General features: G+C 41.0%; 1 protein-coding gene across 4 annotated transcripts in view; it reads left to right on the forward strand.

The window, feature by feature from the left end:
• LOC127160270 (complement C3) overlaps positions 1–14,349 on the forward strand; it is a 64,698-nt gene that overhangs the window by 27,958 nt on the left and 22,391 nt on the right. For all 4 annotated transcript variants that reach the window (XM_051102929.1, XM_051102930.1, XM_051102931.1 and 1 more), the window contains exons 21-29: positions 995–1,204; positions 1,365–1,431; positions 1,638–1,721; positions 1,838–2,041; positions 2,211–2,286; positions 2,380–2,539; positions 6,347–6,457; positions 6,766–6,910; positions 7,300–7,463. In XM_051102929.1, coding sequence (XP_050958886.1) covers positions 995–1,204; positions 1,365–1,431; positions 1,638–1,721; positions 1,838–2,041; positions 2,211–2,286; positions 2,380–2,539; positions 6,347–6,457; positions 6,766–6,910; positions 7,300–7,463 — 1,221 coding nt within the window. The remainder of the gene's footprint in view (positions 1–994; positions 1,205–1,364; positions 1,432–1,637; positions 1,722–1,837; positions 2,042–2,210; positions 2,287–2,379; positions 2,540–6,346; positions 6,458–6,765; positions 6,911–7,299; positions 7,464–14,349) is intronic.

The raw sequence follows: 14,349 nt of genomic DNA on the forward strand, positions 1-14,349 counted from the left end.
GGTGCCGATATTTTTGGCCATGACAGTATCTATGGTTTTGATGCTGTTTTATGTTTGACAATTGTGTTAGATTACATGTGGAGGCATCTGTTGTTTGTTTCTTCACTTGTATCTTGGAAATTCTGTACAGAGATGTGTAATAGCGCCCCTAGCATATAACAATGAAAACACAGATTCTCAGAGCACAATTATAGCTCAAATATATTTAGACTTTTTTATAAGTCAAGTATACTTTAAGTATATTTCTGAGAAGTATATAAAAAGTAGACTGAACTTATACTTTCCTAGTTTTAGTTTAAAAGAAGTATAGTAATGGCACACTTGAAAAAACTTATTTTCGTAAGGGACGTTTTGAACAAAAAGCTGAAAAAAGATTATGTCTGATGATTGTGTCAGACAGGGTTGCCAGGTTTTCACAAAAGTAGCCTAAACACGTTTTGAGGGGGGTCCCCTGTTAAAAATCGCATTCAGCGGGGTAAAATATGTGTTTTTTGGTGGGGTTTTCCTGGTAAAATTAGCATTCCAGGGACTAAATATTACATTATTGGGGTCGCTCCAACATAAAAAAAAAAAAAAACAACCTGCAGCAACAGTGTTAAAGTAGGCCAGTTGGCAACACTGGTGTCAGATTACATGTGGAAGCATCTGTTGTTTCAGTTTCTTCTTCACTTGTGTTTTGGAAGTTCTGTACAGTAGATGTGTAATAGTGCCGTATAACAATGAAACATGGATTTTTGGAGCACAGGTATAGCTCAAATATATTTAGACTTTTTCTAAATATTAATCAAGTATACCTAAATGTCATTTTAAGAAGTAAATAAAACATTTCTGGGAAGAGCATGAAAAGTAAACTGAAAGGATACTTTACTATTTTTAGAAGTATACTAATAGCACACTTGAATAAACGTCTTTTTTCTAAGGGTATGCAAAACAGGGGTGCCATATGTGAACAAATGATCCGTGAGCCTGGCATAAACATTCTGCCTGTTTGCAGGTCATGGTGATCCTGGAAAAGACAGAGGACATGTGTAGTGTGGCATTTAGCAGAACTCACAGACAGCAGGTTTTGGTACCGGCTGGCTCCTCCAAGGTTATTACATACACCATCATCCCTCTTAAAACAGGAGAGCTTCCTCTACAGGTCACAGCCGTTCCACGTTCTTTTATTGAAGCAGATGCAGTGAGGAAGAATTTGCGTGTGGTAGTGAGTGAGCTCCTAAAACATCTCACACTTACTTATCGAAACAGTTTTGTGATATATACCACATAACACATGTTGTGTGTTCTGTGAAAGTGTATCAAACTAAGTTTTTTTTTTTTTTTTTTTTTTGTGGCATGTGCGGTCACAATCACATGTGTTTTAGGTAGAAGGCATCCAGAGAATTAAGTCTAGGAGCTTTGTGTTGAACCCCTCTGAGAAAGGAGACAGTGGTGAGCTTGCAGTTTTTTTTTTTTTTTTCCGCAAACCAATATATAGATGAACAAATTCCATAGTTTTGGAAGTAATGTTGCTTTTGTCTGTGTATTTTGTGACTACATTAGTATATTTCTTTATTTTTTTCTGAAATGAATGGCTATTTCTGTGATGTTTGGTGCATTTTGGTCTTTTAGAATATTTCATTTGTGTTTATTATCAGGGAGACAAGTGATAAAAGTGGAGAAAATGGAGTTAAAATCGGTTGTACCAAATTCAAAGCCTAAGGCATTCATCAATGTCAGAGGTTTGTATTTATTTTTGAATTTACATAAGATAATATTTAAGACTATTTTGACTATATTTTTGCTAAGTAAGCACTTTTGACATATTAACAATTAAATTGTCTGTGCGTCTCCACAGGTGATTTGCTGGCAGACAGCATTGATAACTCCATTAAGGAGGACTCTCTGGCGGCATTGATCCGGTTGCCTGGTGGATGTGTGGAGCAGAACCTGGCCAGAATCACACTGCCCCTCATTGCCACCCATTACCTGAATCGGAGTGGAAACTGGGATGATGTGGGAATAAATCGCAGAGAAGAGGCCATTAAATACATCCAAATAGGTGCAAGGAGACAAATAGGGCAGACATTATTCTTTACGATATATATATATATTATATATATGTATTTTTATATATATATATATATTTTTATATATATATATATTATTTTATATATATATATATATTTTATATATATATATATATGTGTTTTTTTTTTTTTTTTTTGTAGGTTATGAAAATCAACTTAATTTTCGAAAAAATGATGACTCATACCCTCCCTATGCCAAAGAGGGCACCAGCACATGGTACTCATGCCAACACATTACTGATGACAGCTCCACATTGAATATGCATCTTAAAATTTATGTTAATGTGTCATTATGTCTTGTCCATTTCAGGATCACTGCGTATGTGGTGAAGGTTTTCTCCATGGCAAAATCGTTTATTAGCGTCAATGACAAAAATCTGTGTGGACCTCTGGTGTACCTGCTCAAGAATAAACAGCGTCCTGATGGATCCTTTCAGGAGGACAATCCTGTCTTTGTCACCAGTATGACGGTGAGCAGTGTTGCCAGATTTTATGGACGATTTCCAACCCAAAAGCTCAAAAAACCCCACCCACTACAACAAAAAAACACCCAAAACTTTAACTGTTAAAATAATGTGATAGAATATTGACATGGCAATCAAGATTCACAGGGGCCATTTTTAACTCATTAAAACAAAATAATGACGACAAAATAATAAATATAATGTTAAATAAATTTCCCAGGTAAATGGATCAAACCAGGGCAAATACATAAAAGAGAATTACCAAATATGATTAAAACATGCAAGCAGACACTGTCAAAATGCCAATTTAACCGATACCTTTGAAAAAAACCTAGAGAAAAATAAACATACTTAATTTTATTTCAAATATATTTATTTCATAATAAGTATACTAAACACAGATTGACTTGTTTATACTAATTGAAAATACACTCTAACCCTAACCCTAATCTTAAAGAAAGTTCACCAGCTAGGTTCTTATTCCATCTACAACATCTTTGAAACTTGTTAAAGGAGAAGTCCACTTCCAAAACAAAAAATGTACAGATATTGTACTCACCCCCTTGTCATCCAAGATGTTCATGTCTTTCTTTCTTCGGTCGTAAAGAAATTATGTTTTTTGAGGAAAACATTTCAGCATTTTTCTCCATATGGTGGACTTCTATGGTGCCCTGAGATTGAACTTCCAAAATACAGTTTAAATGTGGCTTTAAATGATCCCAAATGCGGTTGTAAACAATCCCAGCCAAGGAAGAAGGGTCTTATCTAGCGACATGATCGTTATTTTCATAAAAATAATACAATTTATATACTTTTTAATGTCAAACGCTCTTCTTGTCTCACTCTTTTTAAATTTTTTTTAAGTTGAGGGAGAAAATACGGTTGGAGTTTTTCGACATACCCTAACTTTCTTGAGCCAGAATACACAGAGTTCAGGCAGAGCAAGACAAGACGAATGTTTGAGATTAAAAAGTATTTCAATTGTATTATTTTTATGAAAATAACTGATCGTTTCACTAGATAAGACCCTTCTTTCTTGGCTGGGATTGTTTACAACTGCATTTGCCACATTTAAACTGCATTATGGAAGTTCAAATTCAGAGCACCATATCAGTCCATTATATGGAGAAAAAAACTGAAATTTTTTCTTTAAAAAAACACAATTTTTTTACAACTGAAGAAAAAAAGACATGAACATCTTAGATGACAAGGGGGTGAGTACATTATCTGTAATTTTTTTGTTCTGGAAGTGGACTTCTCCTTTAAAAGTGATTTTCATAATGTGTTCTCTGAGCACAAAAAATACTTTAAATATGACCTACAAACACGCGCACACACATACCCATATAAACTATCTCTAGGAAACCTTTGAAAGAGGACGCCCACTTTATAACCCCAATGACGTCCATGCTCACTCAGCCCAACAACTAGTCTCGGTAAGTGATGAATGAAGCAACTCATCTTATGATTCTGTAGATGTATGAAGGCCATATTATGTACAGTTTTATGCAAAAGTTTAGGAACCCCTTGCAGAATCTGTGAAAATGTGAATATTTTCAGACATCTTACAGATGTTTGTACAGAGCAGATACTTTCCAGATCTAGTGATCTTTAACAGACATCTTGCAGACGTACATGTGCTATCTGGGACGACTGTCTTTAATAATCCAAATAGGGAACACAGGCAGGAACACACATAGCACATTGATTGACTCTTGGTATTACTCAGGAACGGGAGCCCCCTCTGGGCTGAACTCAGGAATGGGAGCCCTCTCTAGGCTGTACTCTGACAAAGGAGGAGGGAGAGGAGGCAGGTCAGCATACAGGTCCATAGTGAAAACCTCCTCAATTTCCAACAGTTCCAGATCCACTAATAGCTCAACCTCAGCCATAATGCAGTTTGTGGAGCTCCTCTCCACGATCTCACTGGCCACAGCTTCTTCCCTTGTGGCGGGCGTGGTAGCCGGCTCTCACACCTGGTCTGAAGTCAAACGCAGCTCTGGCTCCGCAGCAATCCTCAGCTCTGTCGCTCTTTGATGCGATGGCTTAGTCGCAGCGGGCTCTGGTTCGCTGTCATCAGCGGGCTCGGGCTAATGCTCCGCACAGCGGGGAGATGGTGGGCTGGGCTCTGGGTCTGGAGTGGAACTGACAAGATCATCCTCAGAACAGACGGTGAATAGAGATCTGTTTCTCGACAGTATCCACTCCACAAAGGCAGTGAAACAGCAAATGCAAGGAACCGTCTTGTATTGTCCTCGAGAGATCTTTTCCCCTGCTCCAGCATGAGGAGGAGGTATTTAGGACGGGAGAAGGGGTCGAAGGGATCTGTTGGGGAATGACGGAAACAAAAAACACTGTACAAAAAACAGAACACAAACGAAAGGTAAAACACACTGTTTAATTTCTTTGTAGGTCCGATGTTCTGTCACACTTCAGCTACTGTGGAAAAGCAATGAACGAGGAGACCCGGATAGAACAAACACAATTGTATTTTATTTAAAGTGTACTGAAGTATACTTGAAATAATTCCACTGTAGCACAAACAAATATATTTAATACAACTTTAATTGAACTTCAGCACTGCTTTTGCACAACTAAAATGCATTTAGATTAGTTGTTCCAATGTAACAGACTGTATACCAATTTATTTTCACTAGGGAACACATGCATCATTTTCAGTGTCAACAGTAACAATACGCCAGTTTAAAAATCAAAAAGTGCCCAACAATAATTATAAAAAAAAAATTAACAACAACAACAACAACAACAATAATAATGCTGTTTTTGGAGTGAATAGAGGAGGCATGCGGACCCATATGCATGCTTTATATACAGGCAGGGGCAAACACCGGCAAACAGGTACATAGAGAGCAAGACAGAAGAGTAAACGAGGGTCGATCAGTGGTGAACGTAATCAGAACAGGCAGCAGAACAGACAAGACGAGGGAAACCAGGCAAGGATCAGGACACGGGTACTAGACTAAACAGGACTAGAAACTCGGAAATGGCTCCGTAAACTTGCTATTGCTAAACAGTGATAAACGCAAAACAATACTTGGCAATCTGAGAAGGATCTGAGTGGGTGTTAAATAGTGTGTGTGATTGGTTGCAGCTGTGTGGATATATTATGGAAGAGCGACCTCTGGTGGCAATTGGACAGAAGTCCATGAACCGGGTTTGTGACAAATGCACCTTTGTGTCACACTTTATCTTTGCACAGAAGTGGAGGAAGGTGTTCATGAAGTATTGTAGAACAAGATACAGAACTGTGCACAGTCAAAACTAGTCCAAAAAGTCCAGCAGCTTTCAATACCAATCTGGACCATTTAAAAGAAAACAGACAGTATCATATTGACCCAGATATTTAGTTTTGATTTTTAACTGTGCTCTGATTTCAGAGCTGTAGTGATATTAGGTCCTTCATGTCATCTTCCTCTACAGGTGTAATTCAAGTTTTGAGAGTTGAGTCAGTCTCCCACTCTTTACCGTGTAACTTATATTTAGGCATTGTGATCACATTCACACTTGGGCTTGTTTGTTAACCAATTAGCCTATATAATCTGTATGTTTGAAAACCCCAAAATGACCCCAAACTAGCTCAAATTTTGTCCACCGGCCCAAGCCAATTGTTACCCACACAACCAAATTCAAATCTGCCAAAATGGGCAGGAGTGGTAAGTATTGCTGGAGAGAATAAATATGATTACATTAACTGCAAAAGTTTCATAATAATCAATGAAAGGGTAAAGCTGCTATCTGAATGCTTTCTCACAGTACTAACACATGTTGTATGTTCACTGTGTTGGTCTAAAGGGAGGCCTGCAAGGCTCTGAATCCACAGTGTCTCTGACCGCATTCGTGCTCATTGCTTTGGCAGAGGCACAAAATGCTGTTACCTGCCGAGAACCAGGCCTCAACATACAGGTAACTTGATTTTTTTTCTCATTTACAAACACACTCACAAGTGTGTTTATACACTCTTGTGTATAACACATATACACTCTTGTGCATGCACAGCATAAAAGGAACACACACAAACGTCAGCTCTGAGGTAACACATGCTGTTAGAAAAAGGACAGAAATAAATCAAGAAATTAATTTACTTTTTCACATCATTTCACATTTACTTTTCCTTAGGTCTAAACTAACAAGTGATTAAAAAAATATAATTATTTTACATATTAATTTACATGTCCTGATTATGGTCCTGTTGCTTTTGTTAATCACTACAGGGCAATTCCAGTAAAGCGGCGGAGTATATAAGGAATAATTTCCCTCAACTGAACAGGGCGTACACAGTGGCTATAGCATGCTACGCTTTAGCAGTATCCAACCATGGCTGCATGAAGAGCATGCTGTTAAATTTTGCCTCACCAGGTACATAAATATGTAACTTCCCTGATAGCACACATATCAGAGACGTCTATTTGACGTCTGCATTTACATCTGCAAGACGTATTTTTTAGAGTGTTTGCTCATCTGTAATATGTCTATAGGACGTTTCCTATCAGATGTCAAATAGACGTCTATTAGATGTCTTTAAGATGTTTATGATTTAGAATGTATGTGGAACTAACATCTTACAGACGTCTGTCAGATGTTTGTACACAGCAGATTCTTTCCAGATCAAGTGATCTTTAACAGACAGCTTGCAGACGTACGTGTGCTATCTGGGTTAAATTTTGCAAACAGTTACCTTTCCAAAAGCTACTGTTTAACAAGTTCAGTCTCTCTCCTCTTGACTTTCATTTTTCTTCTGTCCATAGATCGTACCCACTGGACTGACTCTGATAATCGCTTTTTCACACTGGAAGCTACTGGCTACGCATTGTTAGCACTGATCAAAGACGGTCATATGAAGGAGGCAGTTGAACCATTTCAATGGTTAAATGAGCAACGTGACATTGGTGGAGGGTATGGCTCAACTCAGGTAAGAACGACACAAAAAATAAATTAAAAAATAAGGAACAGAAGCAATAATGCAAATATATTCCCTTTGACTCATTAGCCTTTCGCTATATATTTATATTATATTGATAATACAGTGACAAATTGTATATTATACAATAACAATTTATACAGTTTTATATATGCCATAACTGACCTTCTGAGGTGACATGGAAGTTAAATTTTGAGCCTCTTCGACCCCATGAAAAATGGCTACTGTCTTACTGATTCCAAGGGGCTGATGAGGGAGGAGGGGCCCCTAACATGGTGTCTCCCGGGAAATGCAATTTGACCCCCCACCTCGGAACACGGGTCAATAAGCTCTTCGGGGGGTCAGAAACCATTACCGCACCCCTGCTTACTCTGTACAGATCTAGGATTCTGCCGGTCTTGAACTCCTCATGGAGCAATCGCTACATCGCTACATCAATGTCACTAGACCAGGATTCATAGCCAGTCAGAGAGGTCATAAAAAGTAGGTACAGTGCCAGGTCGGCATAATGTATAATGGCAAAACTTGGCTCAGTACTCTGAAGGAAGCTTACTCAAAAGTTTTTAGCAAACCCACTAATGACTGTACCTGAAGGGCAAAATTCTAGAATGCAACTACATCTCCACACTTCACATCAGGGACTTCCAGGACAGATTCTCTAAGGCTATTTGAAGTCTGGTAAACTCACTTGGGTCTGGCTGACTGAACTTGGGGAGATAGTAGGAGTAGACCCTTTATATACATGCTTGGACAGCTAAAGGTAAATTGTTTCATTCTGACCCCAGATGCTATGTGACTTGGCTGAGCAGTCATGAACACTGGTCAGGGTGAAGAAACTGAAATTTTGGCCTATAAGGGTTTTAGATTTGATAATGTTTGTGTAGATGAGCTATAGGGGAGACCCGAGCTACAAATTTGAGGTCTATTCAAAACTGCCCTTCCACAAAAAAGGGAATGATGTAGATTAAGCAAATAGGATCCATCCTTGCAAAGCGGGGACAATCAAATTGTAAAAATGTACTAAAAGTGGACGGCAATGACCATTCGACGGCCACACAAATCTCATCAATACAAATCCTGCATGACCATGCCCAGGAGGATTCTATAAGCCAGGGTGATAGCATCTACTATCCAGCGAGTCTCTACTTCATAACAGCCAGACCTTTTGAGCGGTCTCTGAAGCATCATGTCTGAACAGATCAGAGTGCTCAACAAGGCACAGTAGGCTAACAGTCAATAAGACTAACAAGATACAGTAGGTTGGGACCCTGCTCACGATCTGTCACGGGGAGTGCTAACAGGGTAATTTGAGAACAACTTAACAGTTGTTGGGACCAGACATGAAGTGCTAACAGAGAGTGCTTCCCATTTGACCAATGCTAAGGCCAGCAAGAGGGCTTGAGTGACATGGGCCACAGGTCAGCCATTTGAAGCGGCTCAAAAGTAGGGCACTTTAGGGCCTGTAGGACTATAGAGAAGTCTCATGTCGGCACAGTTCTAGGATGAGGTGGAATCAATCTCCGAGCTCCCTTTAGAAACTCCTCAGTGGTATCAGCCATGGGGTTGTAGACAGCAGCTAAATCATTACTGGGAACCAAGTCTGGTTCTTCCAGAATGGCACCACCAAGAGGAGTGAGCACTTAGATTCCCTGACCCGCCTGACAATCTGGGAAGCAGGGCAATCTGGGGAAATGCATATAAGCAGGCGCTGGGCCAGTCATATGCCACAGCAACCCACTGTTTTGAGAAATAGATTGGGCAGTGATAGTTGTCTTTGGAGGTGAAGAGGTCCACCTCTGCCCTCCCGAAGACAGACCGAATCATTTGAACTGACTTAGGATACAGGCGCCATTCCCTTGGAGATACATTTCCTCTGGACAGCATGTGCCCTCCTTGGTTCAGTCTGCCCAGCACATGAACCGTTCTTAGTAAGTGGAGTTTGCTTTGTGTCCAAAACAGGAGATGTCAAGTCAAACTATAAATGAGGAATGTGACCTAAGGCTGAGTTGGTGATTGATTTTATCACCATAATGCTGTCAGATTGGACCAGAATATGGTGTCCTATTAAGGCTGGCACAGAATGTGAGTTTTGAGCCAATATTGAATGTATAGCAGACCCAGAGGATGCAGCAGATGCCGAGCATCCTCTGAAAGGCCCTGAGGGGACGTCATTGAATCGCCAATCACTGAATACTCGGGGAGCGTTCCGGCATAATCCAAGCTCTCAAATGAGTCTATAATCATTCCCAGATAGGTAACTTGCTGTCTGGGGCTCTCAATCCAAGACGCTCCAGGAGGTCGAATATCAATGACCTGTGAGCGATAAGTTCCTATTCCGAGCTGGCCAGTATCAGCCAATCGTCAAGGTAATTTAAGATGCGGATCTGTCTCAGAGCAGATAGCACCGCGTCTATGCACGCTGTAAAAGTGTGAGTTTGTCTACAAGGTGGGGAACTGACATTTATGGTAATGAGGAGAGGAGAATCTTGTGGGTACGATATCAGAACAGTAGTCTGCTTGGGCACGCACGCACTGAATGTGAAGATGTGAATCTGAATGTGAACTTGCCCAACTTGAATAGAACGTCCATCGCTCAGTTTAGAATGGAGGGATGGACAGCAAGCGTGAGCTTTCTACGAGGTGACACTTAAAATAATGTTAAACAAAGATTTTGAAAAACACTTTGGAGACCTAATCGCCAACAGATTTCCAATTGACAGATAGGTAAAACTTGTATGATCTAAGTGGTCGCCAATCACAATACACTGAGCACATTTCGTATTTTGGAAGGAGGGGCTTCATCAAAACAGGAACTAAACAGGGTGTTTGAGAAAGACTGGGAAGAGATTTCCTGCAATTATGTAAAATATAAAAGTATGCATGTTTTTAAGTCAAGTCAGTCAAGTCAAGTCACCTTTATTTATATACCGCCTTTAACAATACAGAATTGTGACAAGGCGGCTGTACAGTATTAAATAGGAAACAGTACATCAACAATGCCAAAGGCAACATTAAACACTCACATTATAGGTAAAGGTAGTTAATCAAAAACAATAAAATAAAATGCAATATTGTGTTAAGAGAAAGTGTCCCCAACTAAGCAAGCCAGAGGCGACAGCGGCAAGGAACCAAAACTCCATTGGTGACAAATGGAGAAAAAAAACCTTGGGAGAAACCAGGCTCAGTCGGGGGGCCAGTTCTCCTCTGGCCAAAGTTCCCGTGGTCTTGTGCCGACAGCCGTCTAGGTGATGTGGTCTTTAATGTGGATCCGTCTCTGGGGCTCATCTAGTTGATGTGGACTCCGCTGACATTCAGGGCTGTAGAGGTCGTCTCTAGGTGCTGATCCACCGTCTGGGCTGGGTTCGGACTGGATCCGGGGACTGCAGTGACCATCTGATCTGGATACGGACTGGATCTGGTGGTTGATGTGACCTCGGAATAAGAGAGAAACAGACTAATATTAGCGTAGATGCCATTCTTCTGACGATGAACCGAGTACATCGGGTGTTATGGGAAGTGTTCCCGGTTCCGGTTGACCTAATTAGTGCAGCCTAACAATCCTTTAACGGATTTGAATTATAAGAATGTGGATTTGTTATGTGTAAGCAAGGTTAAAGAGATGGGTCTTTAATCTAGATTTAAACTGACAGAGTGTGTCTGCGTCCCGAACATTGTAGGGTAGATTGTTCCAGAGTTTGGGCGCTAAATAAGAAAAAGATCTGCCGCCCGCGGTTGATTTTGATATTCTCGGTATTATCAGATTGCGTTCAGAGTTTTGAGAACGCAGCGGACGTGAGGGACTATAATGCGATAAGAGCTCACTCAGGTACTGGGGAGCTAAACCATTCAGGGCTTTATAAGTAACTAGCAAGATTTTAAAATCTATACGATGTTTAATAGGGAGCCAGTGCAGTGTTGACAGAACCGGGCTAATATGATCATACTTTTTGGTTCTAGTAAGAACTCTAGCTGCTGCATTTTGGACTAGCTGGAGTTTGTTTATTAAGCGAGCAGAACAACCACCCAATAAAGCATTACAATAATCTAACCGTGAGGTCATAAACGCATGAATTAATGTTTCAGCATTTGACATTGATAGCATAGGTCGTAGTTTAGATATATTTTTGAGATGGAAAAATGCAGTTTTGCAAATACTAGAGATGTGGTTTTCAAAGGAAAGATTACCATCAAATAGCACACCTAGGTTCCTAACTGATGACGAAGAATTGACAGAACAGCCATCAAGTATTAGACAGTGTTTTAGGTTATTACACGCTGAGGTTTTAGGCCCAATAACTAACACCTCTGTGATAGCATCTACTATCCAGCGAGTCTCTACTTCATAACAGCCAGACCTTTTGAGCGGTCTCTGAAGCATCATGTCTGAACAGATCAGAGTGCTCAACAAGGCACAGTAGGCTAACAGTCAATAAGACTAACAAGATACAGTAGGTTGGGACCCTGCTCACGATCTGTCACGGGGAGTGCTAACAGGGTAATTTGAGAACAACTTAACAGTTGTTGGGACCAGACATGAAGTGCTAACAGAGAGTGCTTCCCATTTGACCAATGCTAAGGCCAGCAAGAGGGCTTGAGTGACATGGGCCACAGGTCAGCCATTTGAAGCGGCTCAAAAGTAGGGCACTTTAGGGCCTGTAGGACTATAGAGAAGTCTCATGTCGGCACAGTTCTAGGATGAGGTGGAATCAATCTCCGAGCTCCCTTTAGAAACTCCTCAGTGGTATCAGCCATGGGGTTGTAGACAGCAGCTAAATCATTACTGGGAACCAAGTCTGGTTCTTCCAGAATGGCACCACCAAGAGGAGTGAGCACTTAGATTCCCTGACCCGCCTGACAATCTGGGAAGCAGGGCAATCTGGGGAAATGCATATAAGCAGGCGCTGGGCCAGTCATATGCCACAGCAACCCACTGTTTTGAGAAATAGATTGGGCAGTGATAGTTGTCTTTGGAGGTGAAGAGGTCCACCTCTGCCCTCCCGAAGACAGACCGAATCATTTGAACTGACTTAGGATACAGGCGCCATTCCCTTGGAGATACATTTCCTCTGGACAGCATGTGCCCTCCTTGGTTCAGTCTGCCCAGCACATGAACCGTTCTTAGTAAGTGGAGTTTGCTTTGTGTCCAAAACAGGAGATGTCAAGTCAAACTATAAATGAGGAATGTGACCTAAGGCTGAGTTGGTGATTGATTTTATCACCATAATGCTGTCAGATTGGACCAGAATATGGTGTCCTATTAAGGCTGGCACAGAATGTGAGTTTTGAGCCAATATTGAATGTATAGCAGACCCAGAGGATGCAGCAGATGCCGAGCATCCTCTGAAAGGCCCTGAGGGGACGTCATTGAATCGCCAATCACTGAATACTCGGGAGCGTTCCGGCATAATCCAAGCTCTCAAATGAGTCTATAATCATTCCCAGATAGGTAACTTGCTGTCTGGGGCTCTCAATCCAAGACGCTCCAGGAGGTCGAATATCAATGACCTGTGAGCGATAAGTTCCTATTCCGAGCTGGCCAGTATCAGCCAATCGTCAAGGTAATTTAAGATGCGGATCTGTCTCAGAGCAGATAGCACCGCGTCTATGCACGCTGTAAAAGTGTGAGTTTGTCTACAAGGTGGGGAACTGACATTTATGGTAATGAGGAGAGGAGAATCTTGTGGGTACGATATCAGAACAGTAGTCTGCTTGGGCACGCACGCACTGAATGTGAAGATGTGAATCTGAATGTGAACTTGCCCAACTTGAATAGAACGTCCATCGCTCAGTTTAGAATGGAGGGATGGACAGCAAGCGTGAGCTTTCTACGAGGTGACACTTAAAATAATGTTAAACAAAGATTTTGAAAAACACTTTGGAGACCTAATCGCCAACAGATTTCCAATTGACAGATAGGTAAAACTTGTATGATCTAAGTGGTCGCCAATCACAATACACTGAGCACATTTCGTATTTTGGAAGGAGGGGCTTCATCAAAACAGGAACTAAACAGGGTGTTTGAGAAAGACTGGGAAGAGATTTCCTGCAATTATGTAAAATATAAAAGTATGCATGTTTTTAAGTCAAGTCAGTCAAGTCAAGTCACCTTTATTTATATACCGCCTTTAACAATACAGAATTGTGACAAGGCGGCTGTACAGTATTAAATAGGAAACAGTACATCAACAATGCCAAAGGCAACATTAAACACTCACATTATAGGTAAAGGTAGTTAATCAAAAACAATAAAATAAAATGCAATATTGTGTTAAGAGAAAGTGTCCCCAACTAAGCAAGCCAGAGGCGACAGCGGCAAGGAACCAAAACTCCATTGGTGACAAATGGAGAAAAAAACCTTGGGAGAAACCAGGCTCAGTCGGGGGGCCAGTTCTCCTCTGGCCAAAGTTCCCGTGGTCTTGTGCCGACAGCCGTCTAGGTGATGTGGTCTTTAATGTGGATCCGTCTCTGGGGCTCATCTAGTTGATGTGGACTCCGCTGACATTCAGGGCTGTAGAGGTCGTCTCTAGGTGCTGATCCACCGTCTGGGCTGGGTTCGGACTGGATCCGGGGGACTGCAGTGACCATCTGATCTGGATACGGACTGGATCTGGTGGTTGATGTGACCTCGGAATAAGAGAGAAACAGACTAATATTAGCGTAGATGCCATTCTTCTGACGATGAACCGAGTACATCGGGTGTTATGGGAAGTGTTCCCGGTTCCGGTTGACCTAATTAGTGCAGCCTAACAATCCTTTAACGGATTTGAATTATAAGAATGTGGATTTGTTATGTGTAAGCAAGGTTAAAGAGATGGGTCTTTAATCTAGATTTAAACTGACAGAGTGTGTCTGCGTCCCGAACATTGTAGGGTAGATT

Source organism: Labeo rohita, unplaced genomic scaffold (genome assembly GCF_022985175.1).
Source record: "Labeo rohita strain BAU-BD-2019 unplaced genomic scaffold, IGBB_LRoh.1.0 scaffold_310, whole genome shotgun sequence".
NCBI classification, from domain to species: Eukaryota; Metazoa; Chordata; class Actinopteri; order Cypriniformes; family Cyprinidae; genus Labeo; species Labeo rohita.